This window comes from Sapajus apella, unplaced genomic scaffold, assembly GCF_009761245.1.
Source record: "Sapajus apella isolate SASKATOON/1434 unplaced genomic scaffold, GSC_monkey_1.0 scaffold84, whole genome shotgun sequence".
NCBI lineage: Eukaryota > Metazoa > Chordata > Mammalia > Primates > Cebidae > Sapajus > Sapajus apella.
The window spans coordinates 3,078,368-3,096,570 of NW_022437024.1; the positions used below are offsets into that span (position 1 = coordinate 3,078,368).

The 18,203-nt window shown below is 39.1% G+C and overlaps 1 protein-coding gene and 1 long non-coding RNA gene across 5 annotated transcripts in view; one reads left to right on the forward strand and one right to left on the reverse strand.

Moving 5' to 3' along the window:
• Positions 1-1,601: 1,601 nt before the first annotated feature.
• GUCY2C (guanylate cyclase 2C) overlaps positions 1,602-18,203 on the reverse strand; it is an 82,682-nt gene continuing 66,080 nt past the window's right edge. The window contains exons 20-27 of one of the 2 annotated variants that reach the window (XM_032253710.1): positions 17,227-17,318; positions 14,345-14,503; positions 10,872-11,064; positions 9,915-10,089; positions 8,099-8,197; positions 5,543-5,637; positions 3,846-3,922; positions 1,602-2,267 (exon numbers count right to left, since the gene is read on the reverse strand). In XM_032253710.1, coding sequence (XP_032109601.1) covers positions 2,093-2,267; positions 3,846-3,922; positions 5,543-5,637; positions 8,099-8,197; positions 9,915-10,089; positions 10,872-11,064; positions 14,345-14,503; positions 17,227-17,318 — 1,065 coding nt within the window. In that variant the 3' untranslated portion in view covers positions 1,602-2,092. The remainder of the gene's footprint in view (positions 2,268-3,845; positions 3,923-5,542; positions 5,638-8,098; positions 8,198-9,914; positions 10,090-10,871; positions 11,065-14,344; positions 14,504-17,226; positions 17,319-18,203) is intronic. The other variant, XM_032253711.1, reaches the window with a different exon arrangement.
• On the forward strand, positions 1,812-9,400 carry LOC116533827. Of its 3 annotated transcripts, XR_004261461.1 has the most exons (4): positions 1,812-1,899; positions 3,494-3,541; positions 5,576-5,654; positions 8,039-9,400. It is a non-coding gene; the product is annotated as an uncharacterized LOC116533827 (long non-coding RNA). The 3 variants fall into 3 exon arrangements; XR_004261462.1 differs by lacking the exons at positions 1,812-1,899; positions 3,494-3,541 and adding an exon at positions 3,722-5,217; XR_004261460.1 differs by lacking the exons at positions 1,812-1,899; positions 3,494-3,541 and having other exon boundaries at positions 5,565-5,654.

Consider the following 18,203-nt stretch of genomic DNA (forward strand, 5'->3'; position numbering starts at 1 on the left):
GTGATTTTTTTTCTCTTACTGCTTTAAATATTCCTTCTTTGATGTTCGATAATTTGATTGTGATGTGATTTGGGGAATTCCTCTTTGAATTTGATTGGTGACCTCTGAGCTTCCTGAACCTGAATGCTATTATCTTTCTTCAGATTTGAAAATCTTTCAGCTATACTTTTAAAAATATGGCCCTTTTCTCTCTCATCTTCTTTAGGAATTATTATGTAAAGTTTTGTTTGCTTGATGATATCCTATAATTCTTTTTTTTTTCTGATTGGGTAATTTCATATGTCCTGTCTTCAGCATACTGATTCTCTCCTCTGATTAAATATGCTATTGAAGCTTTACAGTGAGCTTTTCAGTTTAGCTATTGTATCCTTTATGTGTAAGATTTCAATTTTTATATGAGTTTTTACATTCTTTTGTCAGTTTTCTCATTTTGTTCCTGGATTGTTTTTCAAATTTCATTTAATTTTTTAATCTATACTCTCTTGTGCTTCCCTGAACTCTTTAAGAAGATTTTTCTGAATTCTGCCAGACTTGTTACAGGCCTTCAATTATTTTGGGTCTATCACTGGCGCTTTGTTGGTTTCTCTTGATGATATCATATTTCCCTGAGTTTTCACAATCTTTGTGTCTTTACATTGATGCCTGCACATTTGAGGAGATGGTCACTTCTTCCAGGTTTTACAGGTATTCTTTGCTGGTGTTAGACCTTTAATACTTAATATTGTAACTTAATCACCAGACTGTTATTGCTTCCTGGTCTGGGGAAGACTTAAGAAAGTGCTAAAATTTAAAGGTTGTTTAAAAGGAAAAAAAAAAAACTCTTTTAGTTGTTTACAAGTGAGAGGAAGGTTCCACATTAGCACCTGGGCTTTGGGGGAAATCTAACCAGGGATTCAGGCTTTCCTGTGGGTTTTGCCTCCAGTAGAGCTGTTGCATCATCCAGTCTCCTCAGTGTGGCATCTCTGCTGATTGGAGCACAGAACAGCTGCAAGATCTGCATGTGAGTTTCGGCAATCAACACCTCTGCTTTTGTCCCCAGTTCACCCCTCGTGTTTCAGCCCACCTGGTACTTGGAATGGTTCATGAGACAGGACCAGAGTGAGCTTCTTGTGAAGATGCTCAGACTGGTGGGGACATCAAAGTTTCCGCTCCAGTTCCCTCCTTTTACTTTGTAAACTGTGGGTCTAATTATCTGTGAGTGGTGTTTTGCCAGGTTGGGGGAGGAGATGGCACAGTCTCATATGAAGTGGATATTATGATTCATAATTTACTGATGAAAGATCAGGAGCTTAGAGACACGAATTACTTTATAGTTAGAAAAACGCAGTACAGGAATTTGACTTCTGCCTAGGTCCCATTCTTAGATCACCACCATCCACTTGTTAAGTGGACACACTGAAGCAACACTTGTGTTTAAAGGTCAGAAATTCCCTCATGTGTAGCAGGTGATACTAACCTTCAAGGTTCTCACTGTGGAGCAACAGTGCTAACTTTGCCATGCTTCAGTATGAGTGAATGTAGTCAGTTTTTCAGTAAGTACAGATGATGTGACTGATGCGTTCCAGGAAAATGGTTAAAAAAGGTAGAAGCACATACACAGACTTGGCAAACCTTTAGCTTTTATTCTTGCCTAATATATAGCATACTTTCTGCAAAAATTATGAGTTAAATATACTTTAATGAAGATAAGGTATTTAAAATATAATTATGACAATTTAAAAAATCTTATGAATACAGAAGGAAAAAGAGCCAGTAAACAACAAAATAAAAACAAACAAACAAAAAATAAATGAAATAAGAATAAAATCTTCTCAAGTTCTAGACAGTCTATTCATTTCTTTTCTTTTCTAGTTAGAAGCTTCCTGGAACAACTGCTGGAATAAGGATCCAGAGTGGAAGGTAGTTAGTTATTTCACTGAGAACACACATGTGATTCAGGCAAGAAAGTCTATGTTCCAGACAAGGCAGCCAAGCTTAAGTACATTTCTGCTTCATTGAGGTCTCTGGAAAATGCAGGCATTCAGGACACTTGAGGCCATTGCCTCAGTGCAACTGTGTTTTAATTTTGTGAGTCCTTACACCTCATTTCGGTTTAAAAATAGGTGCTCTCCTTATCTGTGGTATTCAGTTGCAAGTATTCCAGAGTGCCTTTTTTATAGCTGGCTACCCGTCTTGGTTTTTGGCTTCTTATCCCTGCTGCTTGTCTTTTCTGTAAGGAGTTGGCAATCATGTCTGAAAATTCTGCTTGCAAACGCTGTTGATTCTCCCTGGAAACAGGGTGGGAAGAGAAAATAGAACTTCTCAGCAATTCATACAGAATATTCCTTAGTTCCAGAAGAATCAGTTCAGTTAGTTACTCTTTAAATGCCCATTCTGTGCTAGACACAGGAAATCCAAAGAATATAAAATGATCCTTGCCTTTGATGACCTTAAAAAACTGTCATCTCTGCTAGGAAATTACACTTCAATTTCAAAGTGAAACAATATGCTGCTGGAATTTGGAGGCATGGTTGGGAGGATCTAGGTCTACATATGCCACTGTAGGAAGGGAAAAAGAAGCTGGGAGGATGCTAGGCCCCTGCCACACAATGCTGAAAACTCATTGGTCCCACTCATACTTAACAGTGTGAGTCTTGCTTGGGGAAGGCTTAGAACGGTGAAGGGGGCCACAAGTTTAGAATGGACCTGGGACACTCCAGGTAAGGAGCCAGGTTTCTCATGCCCCAGGGAAGATTTGTGTTATTTTGGCTTTTCTAGAAGCTTCCCTTATGTCTAGGTCTGCCATCTAGGCCTCTACAAGACAGAGTTTCTTAACCATAGCAAAAGCCAAGGCAATGGCCAGATGGCTGCAGTAACATGTATTGATAGGGAACTAAAGGACAACTTGAGTCACATTTAGGAGAACTGAAACCTGTCAGTTAACCCTGAAACTTTGTCTTCCTCATCTGTGGGAGAACACAGGCCTCATGTTGATACCCAGAACCACAGTCTTGTGGCTGAGGGAGGTCCTGTTTTCATCAGGTGATTCAATAGAAAGATGAAGACAGGAGGGGAATGCAGAGACCCTCTTTGCCCCCAGTATGCTCCACTCTTGTGAGAACCAGACACACAAAAGATGAACTCTAAAGTGTCTTCCATTCTCCTGAGCAAGCCTGGAACACAATGCTAGCTTTGTCATGCTTTATTGCAGGGCAATATAGTTGGTTTTTCAGCAGGGACAAGATGATGACTGGTACATTCTAGGAAAGTGGCAGAATAGGTAGAAGCACATACCCAGGCTCAGGAAATGTTTAACTCATTCTTGTCTAATATGTAGTAGATTTTTTGCATCCACTCTAAGTTAAGTATACTTTAATGCCGATAAGGTATTTAAAACATAATTTTGACAGTTTAAAAATATCATGAATACAGAGCCAGTAAACAAAACAAAATACATGAAATAACAAAATCTCCTCAAGTTCTAAATAGTCTTTTCATTCCTTCTCTTTTCCAGGTGGAAGCTCCCTCTTGGGATAAAGGATTCAGAGTTAAAAAAAAAAAAGTAGTTTTATACTGAGAACACACATCTAATTCATGAAGCAAGTCTATGTTCCAGACAGGGAAGCCAAGGCTAAGTACTTTTCTGTTTCATTGAAGTCTCAGGAAAATACAGGCTTTCAGGATAACTCCCTTCTTGCAGTCTAAGAAGGGAGGTTTCTAAACTTTCTCATGTATAGTCCCTTGCCTCATATGCAATATATGCCACTTGTAAGGTGCTTGCCAACTTAAATTGGCTATAAGTAGCGTAACTTACAAAGCCAAGATCTCTAATTTCCTCCCCGTCCCTGCCACACCCAGAAGCTTACACAGTAGGAGGGGTTGGCAGGTTGAATTTCTGGTCCTTCATCCCAGTCAGCCAGTAGGTAGTCTCATTTCCTCTTCCCTAGTAAGACAAAAGAGTTATGTACCACGGAGGCCAACGAGTCGGTTCAGTTGTAGCCCACTCTTCCCACAATAATCTGTTTCTAAGACATACTTCACTTCCGCATTTCTTATCAGTGCCAATATTTAAGTGCATCACACATTCCTGTTATGATTTGCATTATCTCTAGACAAATCTTTATTTCCAAGTGCCTTTTTAAAAATGTTTCTCATTCAGCAGACATCTTTTTCTCAGAGTAGAGTTTTCTTTTTTTCCCCAAAAGACATTTTAAAATATCACTCTAGCAACATCACAAGAACTCTAACTTAAAAAGGAGGAAAATTCATCTGCAATTCTGCTACATCAACAAATCCAACTGGTTCCCATTGTCCATATTTTCTTCTAGTCCTTTTTGCAATAAAGTTTTGCCGCAAAACTTTTGCTACAGTTTCCCTACCTTGTTATACACACATGTACATCATGATTAAGTACTCATTAAGTGACATTTGTGGGCCCCATCTGGAGTGTATGGAAATTTACTGGAATACTGGAAACTCAGTTTTTGCTAAAGCTGGTATTTGAAAAAGAAACTGGAGATATACATGTGTATATCTTTTTCAGAATACATATGATTCAAACACAGCCAGTGAGCCACCATTTTTAAAAGATGAATTTAATAATTCATTGGTTGTGTTTGGACCATAGTAATCCATAAATGGCTTCTATTTTGGGGTAAATGTTCTTTGTAAAAAATGTATTTAAAAAAATACATTTTTTACAAAGAACATTTATGGAGAACTCAAAATAACTCAAAAGTGATGTTAGAACACTTTTACATAATGGACTTTTCCAAGGTGCAGTCAAAATGTAAAGGCCAGAAGCATGATGGCTGCTGGAGACAGGTAACTTACAGTTAATAGTTGGCTTTGCCAGTTGTGAAAAGATTGTAATAACTTTGGAAAAGCAACCTGAGAAGCAACTGGAGACAGCTGATGGCTTTGGAGGGCAGCTATTTCAAATGTGAGGAACATGAAGAATCTAAAGTAGTGATTCTCAAACATTAGTGTGGTCACAAAAACATTATATTGTTAAAAATACAGATTTCTGATCTACACCCATAGAGAATCTTGCATAGCAGGCCTGGTGGAGTGTCCAGACATCTGCATTTTAACAAGCATCTAGATGATGCCAAGTCAGGAGGAGAATGGGCCCACACCTTGTGATTCACACCTTGTGATTCCAGAGCTTCTAAATAGTAATGCAACTGGCAAGAGAGGTGACCTCAGATCATAGCGTTATGTAGTAAGATTAGGGAAGTAAGTGGGGGGCAGGGGTTGTGATTTAAGTTAAATAAGCTCTGGATCAGACTGTATGTAGCTCTTGTGTTTGGAGGAGGAACTGGAGACAAAACTTGAATATGGCAGAGGAAATGGTCGCAAAATTCAAAATGTCAAAAGGGCTCTTTGGAGTAAAGAAAAGTTCTGAGTTCACATTTTTTGGTGGTGGTTTCTCTTGCAGAGGATGGTATAGGAAAGGATTCTTCATTAGCATGCTCCTCAGCTTTCCCGGCTGTGTATCAAAGGAGGTGGCCCAAGCATGTCTGAGAGCTTTTTCTAAGTATTATCTCTGTGGACTCCTTACCTTTAAGTACGTTTCTCCTCTCACTTCATACAGGAACTGGCACTCAGTTCTCTTCAGGATGGCTATAGTGGAGCCACTTACGTGAATTCTCAAGGCTGGATATGCAAAATAGGTAAATAAAAATCTCAGCCATTTGGAAATCTCTTACATGACCTTTTTGTTTCACATTGATTCAGGATATTAACAATACCTGAGACAAGAATCCTAAATCAAGGAGAAACAATTGTGGCTATTTTAGTGAAAGAACACTTAAAAATAACAGACAGATAAGAAATGGTATAGCTAGATATTTGTTCCCACCCAAATCTGATGTTGAATTTTAATCCCCAGTGCTGGAGGCCTGGCCTCCCGCCAGGTGTCTGGGTCACAGGGGTGGATCCCTCATGGCTTGGTGCTGTCTTTGCCATAGTGAGTTCTCACAAGATCTGGTCATTTGAAAGTGTGTGGCACCCGCCTCTGCCACTATCTCTCTTGCTCCTGCTTTTGCCATATGAAGTGCCTGTTCCTGCTTTGCCTTCTGCCATGAGTAAAAGCTTCCTGAGGCCTCCCCAGAAGCAGATGCAGGTGCTATTTTTCCTGTACAGCCTGCAGAACCATGAGCCAATTAAACCTCTTTTCTTATGAATAACCCAGTCTCAGGTATTTCTTTATAGCAAGGCAAGAACGGCCTCACTCAAGAAATGTAATTTCACATGGGAAGAAAGAGGGCCTGGCATTGGTTTTCAGGGCCCTGAGTGATAGAGATCCCTAGGTTTTGCCCCATAGATTCTCATTTTGGCTCAGAGTAGTAGCCTGGGGGACCTAGTTTTAGATTTGGCTTGTAGTGCCGAGTTTGGGAGTTGGAGTTTGGTTTTCGGTCCCTTTGGAAAAGTGTCAATAAATAGCTAAAGACTTGTGGGCAATGTGAAGATTCAGGAGAGTCATGGGGTCTTGATTTTCTCAACTTTCCTTCTTCTGGAACATTGTTATCCTTTGACAAAACAAGTGGTGAGGGCACTCCCAATCACAAGTCCAGTGATGTGTACCACCTTTCCCAATATGGGGGCCTAATAGCAACACCGCAAACAATAACAACAGTAAGAATAATGACAATCCCAAATTCTATACCTACCATGTACCATGATTGCTAAATGCTTAACATGACATCATCCCAAATTCTTTCAGAAACCCTCTTGGCAAGGTTGGTATTCCATTCTCAATTTATATCTTTATCTTTCTGAGGGCTAGAAGGATCCGATAGCTTTCTTCCAACTTATACTGACAGTGATTAACACAATTTCAATTTAACTCAAGTCTGTATGACCCTTTTCCTTGCCAGCATGATTTGCCAGTAAAAACTAGTATTAGATTGTCAGTACACTACCAAAATACCATCCTGCCTCCTGTGGTTTTGTAAGCCCCAGCCATGTCTACCAATGCTGTTTTCTGTCTTCTATATATTTCTACTACTACCACTGTCATCAATATTTATTGAGCATCTACTTCATGCAGCATATTGTGCCTCTACCTTGCCAAGCAAATACAATATATTTCTGTGTATTTAACACATGCTTAGATTTTTCCTTGCTAAAACAAGGTTAGGCATGATGGCTTATGCCTGTAATTCCAACACTTTGGGAGGCCAAGGCAGAAGACTAGCTTGAGCCCAGGAGTTTGAGACCAGCCTAGACAACATTGGGAAACCACACCTCTACAGAAAAATTAAAAACTTAGCTGTGTGGTATGGCATGCCTGTAGTCCCAGCTACTCAAGATGCTGAGGTGGAAGGATCACTTGAGCCCAGCAGTTCAAGGATACAGTGAGCTGTGATTGTGCCACTGCACCAAAGCCTATATGACAGAGTGAGACCCCATCTTAAACAAATAAACAAAACTCAATTTCCAGAAAAATTGAATATGCTTTGGGAGGCCAAGATGGAAAGATCACTTGAGGTCAGGAGTTTGAGACCAGCCTGGGCAACATAGTGAGACCCAGTCTTTATTTAAAATTTAAAAATTAGCTAGATGTGCTGGTATGTTCCTGTAGTCCCAGCTACTTGGGAGGATGAGGTAGGAGGATCACTTGAGCCCAGGAGTTCAAGTTTACAGTGAGCTATGATTGTGCCACTGCACTCCAGCTTGGGTGACAGAACAAGAGCCTGTCGCTAAAAAACGAAAACAAAAAAGCAAAAGCAAACAACAGGGAAACAGGAATGTGAACCAGAGTGTATACTTCTTACCTTGCCCATTAACTTTTTTAAAAATTTTCATAAATCTATGCCAAATGCCATGACCATTCTAAGTAGAATATCCCTGAATTCATTGTATATGAAACAAAAATATAGAAACTGTCTAAAACTGAGCAAAAGTGGAATAAGAAAACAATTATCAGTAAACAACAACAAAAGCAAATGTAGCAAAAGCTGGATTGACACCGGGTTGTGTTCAGCCAATGTGAAGAATCATTCTACAGGTCGCTGGCACTTTGTATCTCCTGATTGTGCATTTTATCTCACAGTTGCCCTCTGGTGGAAGACAGAGTCTTTTGTCTTCTGAGAAAAACCATCCCCCTGCTTACGGAGGCCAGTGGATTCCATCCTAGAGGCTGTGTTGACTGTATCTCCAAATAGGCAGTAACGAGGCATCTTGATTCCCACGACTCCAGCAGCGCAGGGACCTGAAATGAAGGACAGAAAGCAGGAAGTAGAGGCAATAGAAATTGCAGAGTAGAGTGAAAACAGGTAAGCTTCTTGGCACGGTCACAATCCTGAATACTTCCTGTAATAGAGAAGTGGCTGAGGTTGTAAAATGTGAACTGGGACTTTTGCTTTAAATGGATGAATCCAATGAAGCATCATTATTGAATGCATGCGATCATAAAGTATTTTGCTCTCGAAAAGAAAACAATATGTGTAGCAAACAGGAAGACATCCGGAGTTCCAGATCACAAAGGTGATTTTAAATAGAAGGCTCTCAGGAACGATGAAGATGAGCCCACTGCCTGCTTACTCTGCCAAACCACACGACCCTGAATTTCACACTGATGGGGAGCACTGTAGACTTGAAGCCTCAATGGTTCAAGTTTGATTTATTTTTATTTTAAGGTGGCATTTCTGGGATTGGTGGCATGACAATGGAAGACAGAAGACAAGACAAAGGCATAACCTTCCTTAAGCATTTCATGAGCCAGGCGAATGCAGCTGGATGGGGAAGCCTGTGGCACAAGGAGGTTCTAGCAAGCCGAAGGCGAGACTATGCACTGTGGTATATTAGGTAGGAAAGAAGGGTTAGTCAGTCAAGTATCTGCATAAAATGACTGAATGCAAGGAGTTACCACTTTAAGAAGTTAAAGATTAACTCAGAAACTGCAAAGCTGGGTTTTAGGCAATGCCTTGCAAAAGATTAATCTAGATAACTTCTGAGTTCCTCTCCTACTATGTTTTTCCATAACACCTGTAACTCATCTCAAATCTTGATGTTCAAGGCTACTGAATTAAACTGTTTGGCCTGAGACAGCCTCTTAGGGGACCCTACACAACAAACTCCAACCTAGCTTGATCTATAAACAAACTAAGAGCCTAGCTCAGGTACTTACGTTACAAATAGCTGAGTCTCAGCCAATCACAGTAGCTGAGCTTCAGCCAATCACAGGCTGCCAACTGATTGGACCTTGACCAAATCAGGGAAACATGGAGCTCTGGCCAATCAAGTTGTTTCTGTCTCTCACTCCTGTTTTCTGTCTATAAACACTGCCTGCCCACCTTACCCAGGGAAGCTCTCTGAACCTCTTCTGGTTCTAAGGGCCATCTGATTTGAAAATTGTTCATTGCTCAATTAAACTGTGTTAAATTATTTGGTATGCATAAAGCTTTTTTTTTAACAAGGCTATGTAACTTTCATGGTCTTTGCAAGTGACCCATGTACTTTATGTACTACTGCAGTGGCAGGCAGGGGAGGGGGTATAAGTATTACAGAAATTTCAGCAGCTGTGTTTTTTTCCCCTTGCAGATAATCTAATCCATTTCAGGTACTATAATATTTTAGTGGGAAAATAGATAGAAGTTAGGGGTGGGGAGAGAGGAAATGAGGAGGAGATAAATGAAATCATAGGTATGGTGATTTAAATAGGAAGTCCAAAGCTTCTTGTTTTTGTACATGTTTGCTGTTTATTATTTCAGTAGTCAGTGGTGCTCTCAAAGGTCTTGTTCTTAGAGCTCTCTAGGAACTGGGTCTAAGTATCTCAGGATGTATAGTGGGACCTCACATTTGGCAAAAAGAATTGACTAAACATTAGGTGAAGTTGATCACACGTGAAGATCTTTTATCCTTTCTGATTTAGTTGGTGCGTAGCAGTACATATGGGTCCCTATTTGCTAAGATGCTCAACTCCATACCAGAGTGAACTCCAATGCGAATCCATATTGGGAGACCAGGAAGATGCTCCAGCTCAAAGGTCCCCATGAAGCTGAGGATTTCCAAGGCCATCTTGGCAATGTCTATTGCATGCCGATTGCCATTTCTCTTAGGCAAACCACTAGCCACCATGTAGGCATCACCAATGGTTTCCACCTGTGGAAACAGTTTCTCATGAGTGGCTCTGCCACTTTGAAAAGCATAGAAATTAAACAGAAGCAGTTAATCACATATCAAACACAAAACGTGATTTGGGAACACAGTATGAGCATAGCCCTTTACACCTTTTCTGGAGCCAGTTCAATCAGTTCTACGCTGATTTCTTTGGGCTTTTTATAGTCTAGTTAATGGATGATAAAATAGCTATAAAGAAATTTAGCCATTTAAAAGTACTTCACAATTATATAAATTGTCCAGATGTGGTGACAATTCTAGAAATGTTCAAATAAATAATCTAAATGGCTTTATGTAATTTGAGGAACACCCTGCGTTACCTGAAAAGTAATCCTTTAGCAAATGTCTACACACTACTTGACAGAATATTTTGTAATGTGTAATTGTACACATTTTTGTAGTATGATTTTCTATTTATTATAACCTCAGTGTCTTCTCTGCTTCATTTCTAGTCAGCTTAAACACTGCCCATTTTTTGGAGGTGATTTAAGAGTATGCCGTTTTGTCTAAATTTAGTATCCCAAATTCATTCCTGCTGCACTTCCTGTTGTATCTTTTGTGCTGCTTCTTAAAGTTAAATGGTAATTTTGACTTCTAACTCCTCTAATTCTTCTACTTCTATTCACTTTTAGCTCAGATTCAACCATCAATTCACTAAATGTAAACTAGAGAGGACAAGAGTAGTAACAGAAACAACCAATTCAGGCTCTGATGACCTCGGGCAGCACCATTAATTGCTTCAGCCTGTTAGGTGATGTGGTTACCTTGTAGACATCATGATGATCAACAATGTGGTCAAAACTCTTATAGATGTCATTAAGCATGTCCACCACTTCCATGGGTGTGCTGTATTTGCAGATAGTAGTGAAACCTACAATATCACTAAAGTAGATTGTAACTTCCTCATATAGTTCTGGCTCCACAATGCCTTTCTCCTTCAGAGACTTTACAACTAGCCTAGATAAGGAAGGAAAAAAAAAATGTCTTCAACTTCAGCAAATTTTTTCTTGTTTCACATAAATCTTTCAGATAGTAGTAATTGTCTACAAAGAATTCTAGAATTTGAGACTTCCAGTGAATTGAGTGAATAGGAAACAAAGAGAGGTTGTGTATATCATATACATGAACATATTACACACATACACATATAATACATGTTGTGAACACAGATTAATATAAGCAGGTTCAACATTAACTTAGTGTTTCATTATTAACACTAATATATAAACAGATAAGTTTAATACCATAAAAACTCTGATATATATATATATATACATATATATTTGTTCACTTTTTGCTTCTCTATTGATAATCAACTTCTTACAGATATGGCTCTATATGCAGAAGCTGAGGAGAGTGTGGTATTACTTAAATCACCACAGGTGTTAGATCTGAATTTCTCAACAAAGTCGATAGTTTTACTATCCTGGCATATATAACATGGCATTGCTTAACATTACTGTGAAATAATAATGTATTTAAATATAAATTTTGATATATTCTGTACCAGAGTTTATTTGATATATTTTGAAACCAGATTTGGGTACTTTAAAAAGCAAAATCAATTATGTAAATAAATTAAATTATGCTAAAACAGTAAAAGTCAAATTAAAGCAACTTTTAGAATATCTTTGCTGAATAAGGAGCAGCATATCAGATTCAAGATTGAGGGAAGAGAACCAGAAGGGACTTCATACTTGATGTGCCAAGTTACCTCTGCATTGAAAAAAGGGAGTGGGGGCTGACATGAAGTGGGACGTTCCCTGTCTGTCCTTGCCATCACTTTGTAGTGGCCTTGAGTATGGAACCACTAGAATCAGAAACTGGAAGCTAGGTGATATCATAGAAGTCATTGGAGATAAATCTTTCATTTTTACAGATGAGAAAGATGAGGTCTAAAAAAGTATGACTTCCATAAGGTTCCATAGCCCATTAGGGACATAGCCAGGACTAGAACTCAGGAACCTTCAGTCCCACCCATCAGTCTTTTTTTTGCACTACACTCCCTGCCTAACCCAGGCCTTGGATATTCAGGAAGATAGGGAAGATTTGGAGGTGCGCTGACTGCAGCAAAGAGGCGGGCTCTCCTGGAAAGAAAATAGCCAATCAACCACAGTGATTTCTAACACTCATTTGGAGAACCTACAGAGCATCCAGAGAAACCTTTTTAATTGGTACAATGACAAAACTTGTAACCCTTGAAAAACATTCCTTTGGTGTTGCTTGGATTCCTAGGGGCACATTGGAGTGGTTGTTCTTGACATGCCCTGTATAAAGTGCATAGTATTTTGGAGGGTACATAGATGTAATGACTAAATTGAATATTCTGCCATATTTGTAATTCATTGCACTGCTTGTATCTGAAAAGTCATATGAGTTTGGTGATATAGTTGGCTCCATGTCCCCACCCAAATCTCATGTTGAATTTTAATCCCCAATGTTGAGGGAGGGACCTAGTGTGAAGTGATGGAATCATGGGTGCAGATTTCCCCCTTGCTTTCTTGTGTTATTTCCCCCTTTCTTGTGTAATTAAGTTCTCATCAGATCTAGTTATTTGAATGTGTGTAGCACCTCCCCGTTTGCTCTCTCTCTCACTTCCATGTGAAGAAGTTACTTGCTTTCCCTTCACCCTTCCACCATGATTGTAAGTTTCCTGAGGCCTTCCCAGCCATACTTATTATAAGCTGGTGGAACTGTGAGTCAATTGAACCTCCGTTCTTCTTAAATGGCCCAGTCTCAGGTAGTTCTTTATAGAAGGGTGAGAATGGACTATTACACTTGGAAAATAGTGTGTTACCCAGAGAGAGAAACTCATGTTGTAAATAATTGAAGGAAGGGATGGGACTTAACATGATGAGCTTTGATAACAGGTTGTTGCTGACATAGATAAAATTAGTACACAGAGTAGATCTCTTAGAAAGTCTTCCCATAAAAACAAAAAAAAACTTCTGGCCAGGCGTGGTGGCTCACACCTGTAATCCCTGCACTTTGGGAAGCCGAGGTGGGTGGATCACCTGAGGTCAGAAGTTCTAGACCAGTCTGGCCAACATGGTGAAACTCGGTCTCTACTAAAAATACAAAAATCAGCTGGGTGTGGTGGCGTGCACCTATAATCCCAGCTATTTGGGAGGCTGAGGCAGGAGAATCGCTTGAACCCAGGAGGCAGAGGTTGCAGTGAGCTGAGGTCACGCCATTGCACTCCAGCCTGGGCAACAAGAGTGAAACTCCATCTCAAAGAAAAAAACAAAACAACAACAACAATGACAAAAAAAAAAGTAACATCTATTTTAATGTATTTAAAATACCCCAAGGAGTACTGTTCAAATAAGTGATACCTGTTTCCTGCATACAATCTTAGGTTTATTTCCCTTTGCTATACATATCTCTTTTTTATTCTTCTAGTTATCACTCATGCATGTTTTAGTTTTATCTTGCAAATATAATTTTTACATAAACAACCAAAGTGAGCTGTGGTGACACCATGGTGTATTGTGGCTCTTGAAGAGACTTGTGTGATAGAGCTTTTGGGAATCTGATAAAAACATCCACCATCTAGTGGTCCAAGTGGCATATTGAACCAAGGCTAGGAAAAAAGCTGAAATGGTGACCCAGCTGATTCAAGCCACTTGAGTGACATTACGGTGGTTAAAATCACTGCCATTGAAACCCTGGGAAGACAGCCGGATAACTAGGATGTTGTTTTTGTCACAACTCAGCATTAAAGACCAGGCAAGGAATTATGCATTATGTAACTAATATTTATGGAGCTCTGACAGAAATTATCATCCCTGAAGTGAATATGAAGGGTTCCATCTTGTTTCCAGGCACTCTGAGGCCTCATGGGTTTTGTCCTTCTATCACAAGGTTATGAGACACCACTTGCCAACTGTGTTCCAACTCCCTTCCCCGAAGCTGTGATCTGCCTTCAAGTTTTCTTGCAGGTGATTTGACTTTCACAGGCTTGAGAGTTTGAGGTCAGAGCTGCTAAAGCAGATCAGGGGCTCTAGCTCGGGCCTCTTGGGTAGAATTCCAGCTCTGCCATTCACTGGGTGACTTTCGGAACATTAGTTAGTGGAGTACAAACTGGAACAATGCTTAGCAAAGTACATGCATTTTAAAACCAATAATCTACTGAAGAATATATAAAAGGAAACAAATCCTATATAGATACAGTGAAAAACAATGCAGAAGGACATGCTGAAGGTTTCAGTCTCTACATCAGCAAGACTTGCTTTACCTTGGAAGCAACATGAAGTTAAGTCTGTCAGCCCTGTCCCTCTCTGCCTTGTATAGCTGTGTCCTTTCCTCTACCAGATGCTCCAGGTTTCGAGAATATAGCTGCAGACGTCGGATCAAGGTATCCATATAGCTTTCATTTTTTTGGTCATGAAAAAGCCTGTAGGTAGTTATAGATAAAGAGCTCTTATCCATTATTATGAAAACATGAATATCCAATAAAACAATAGACAAATATGATGAACAGATAATTAAAGAAAAATAAAAGCCAACAAACATAACAAAAAACCTTGTCCAGTTTTGGTGGCTCACGCCTGTAATCCCAGCACTTTGGGAGGCCAAGGCGGGAGGATCACTTGAGGTCAGGAGTTTGAGACCAGCCTGACCAACATGGTGAAACCCTGTCTCTGCTAGAAATGCAAAAATTAGCCGGGCCTATTGGCCCATGCCTATAGTCCCAGTTACTCTGGAGGCTGAGGCAGGAGAATTGTTTAAACCTGGGAGGCGGAGGTTGCAGTGAGCCAAGATTGTGCCACTGCACTTCAGCCTGGGTGATAGAGCAAGACTCTGACTAAAAAAACAACAACAACAACAACAAAACTAACTTAACCTTAGGACAAAAATGATTTTAAAAAATGATGGTAATCAATGTAAGAGAAGGAGGAAATATATATAGTACAAAACTCTCCTGAAGAGCAATTTGGTAAAAAAAAAAAAAATATATATATATATATATATACACACACACACACATATATATGTCACTAGCTTTAAGAATGCATATACCAATCAGCTTATAACTATTTCTGAGAATTATCCTAAGGAAACAATCATGAATGTGTTTAGAGTTAACAACAAAAAATGTCACAGTATTCTTTGAAGACGAACATTTGAAAATAATCTAAATGTGTAACAAAAATGTAGTTAAAATATGACAGGACAATGGAACATTAACATTTTAATTTGTATCATAAAATTCAATTTTTTTAAAACTGGTGGTCACCTGTTGGGAAACAGGTGATGTTTTACTTTCTTGCTTGCTTATTTGTATTTTCTAAAATACCAAATAAACAATTTGCAATAAAGGAAAATCTTTTAAAAACTGGTCTCAAAGTGATAAATGAAAGTATAGGAGAAGGACTAAGAAAAGCCAAGCCAAGTTTTATATTAACGCCCCAGTACAGAGTCAGGGTCCTAACCCCAGAAGCCTAACTCTGGATTATTTTGTTAGATCAAGGAGACTTAGATGCCAGCTTTGTGTGACAGTGGGAGGTATGACAAGCCTTGGTGCAGAGGCCAGGGAGGAGACACATCAAGTTCTCCTAGCACTGTGAGGATCACAGATAACGTTCATAACATCTAAGGCACAATTGAATGTGCTGAATAAATAACAGTCATTTCACTCTTTATTACAACAGTAACAATCACTTCTGGGCTCAAGAGAAGATGGCCTACAACATCATCCGCTGGGATGAGGAGAGATATTTGATAAAAATCCAGTGCATTTTTCTGCCCTACCCCAGACCTATGTGACTGAAAATTGCTAGGCTTGGAATTAAGAAACAGAATTGTTTAACAAGTTCCCCAGGGAATTTTTACTTGACCCTGCCAGTACCGAGTCTAGCTGGGTAGCATGGATGTGGGAGCAGGTGTAAAAGATGAAGTTGAGTAATCTTACTACAGGATGAATTGATTCAATTAAAACAGTTTCTCACCTTTAACTGCATATTTTAATCACCTGGGAGAGATTTAAAATCCTTACAGCAGCATATACCCCAGACCAATTACATCAGCCTCTCTAGGGTAAAACCCCAGTATCAGTATTTTTAAAGTTCCTCAGGTGATTCCAAGCTGCAGCTAAGTCTGAGAACCAGCACACTTTATAGGCTGAGTATCAAGGACCCAGTTTCTTCACGAGCACATGAAGTCTCATCTGTCACACATGAAGTCTCATCTGATCTTAGTAACAGGACAGCAAAGGGGAGAAAAAGAGGGCTAGAATTGTTTATTATTTCCTGCTCTGTTCCAACAATTAACAGCCTACTTCTACCTATTAACGACCACACTTCCATTAACTTCACTTCACTTCATCTCCTCCAGCCCTAGACTTTTAGTCTCATTAAGAATCAGAATCCTTTAACCTAATGAGAAGTACAGAAAGACCTGGAAAAAATCATCTTGTTTAATCCAATAAAAATCACAAAAATCATCTTGTTCAATCCAATTTTTCTAATAAGAAAATTGATACTCAGTGAGGGTATGTGTTTTGCCCAACGCCCCATGGCAAATTTTTATCAGATCTTAGTCTAGAAATTTGATTTCCTAACTCTTAATTCAGTGTTATTTTTCTCATTCTGCAGCGTATTCACTGAAAACATGGGATATCAAGAAATTAATCTCACTAGATAATAGTGTACTTTTCTCCCCACCTTGAATTATGCTCTGATTCATAACATGTTTTAAGTACCTAGGGCCAAAGCTGGAGATTTTAAGATTTTAAGGTCCTAAGAATGTGCCAATGTTAAGAATTCTATAGGATCTTCACAGATTCTCAGGACTCACGCTACACTTCAAAATCCTAATTACCCACAGAAGCACCCAGAAGCTCTATTTTTAACAGTCAAATTTATAATCAGCTAAAGTTTTATTTTTTAATCAGAAAAATTTGACCTTGAGTATTTAATTTTTCAAGTGATTATTTCCCTGGGAAAATAGTCTGATAATCTCCATATCATTTTAATGTTATGAGAAAGGTGTTGATTGCAACCTGGGATTTTTTTTCACTGGAAAAGACATTCTCATTCTTAGGTGCCACTGAATGTTAACTCTCATTAAAAAAAAATCCTTGAAATGAGTGAATAAAAGTAAACATTTCAGCAATACCCAAATATCTTGGCAAGTGTAGTCTCAATTTTTTTGAAATCTGGTCTCTTTTCTGGATCTTCCTCCCAACAATTTTTTACAAGTAGATACACCTGGAAGAAAAAAAACAGGCAAATAAGCTCAGGGGATAGTAAACCAAATCGAGAGAGAATTCTTATTCTCATTCATAGGAGTGATTAAGGCAAAAAAATAGTTAAAAAATATCTTCAACTATGTCAGTGCAGACAAGGGATCCCCAGCTCTCTGGTTTCTGTCTCAGGCATGCCCACCTGCATTATGTTATCAAGTTATTCCCCTGGGTAAAATTAATGAAAAATGTGATACCAATTTAGATGAGGCTGGGCTGATAGGGAACGGGAGACTGAGTGAATTTGCAAGCGCGTGCAAGGTTTATGTTAGAGAGGGCAAAAAATAGTGAAGGTGTAGCAGGCCTCCATCACAACCGTTTCAGTACTGACTGAGTGGTTAAGTCAAGTATTGAAAACCAGTGCCGTTATACAAAGGCCGGAATGTAACAAAAGCCCACCAAGACTTTTTCCTAGGCCTTTCCTGGGCCTTAAAGCGTGACAAAATAATGAAGGAATTCTTAATAGGACCTATTTAGGATTAAACAAGTTTTATTGGGGGTCTGAAGAAACTCCCCAGGCCTCCACAGACAAATTTATTGGAGGTCTGAAGGAACTCCCTAAACTTCCATGATTTAGCAAGAGGCGAGATAAGGGTAATCACCCCAGCACCTGGACCCATTTAGATTAAGTAAACTTACTGAGCCTCCAGAATAAGGTCTTCAGGACTCAGACCTTAGTTATAGATTAAAAGAAGTTAATCACTTATGTCTTTAAATGAATGCACACTTACATGTAGACAGATAGCTTAAAAGGTATGTAAGCTCTGAAAAAAACTTTGTGATTTTGAGTTGGTCTGGTGATAATTTCCAGGCCTTCTCCCTGTTACTGGTTATAGAAATAAAAACTCAC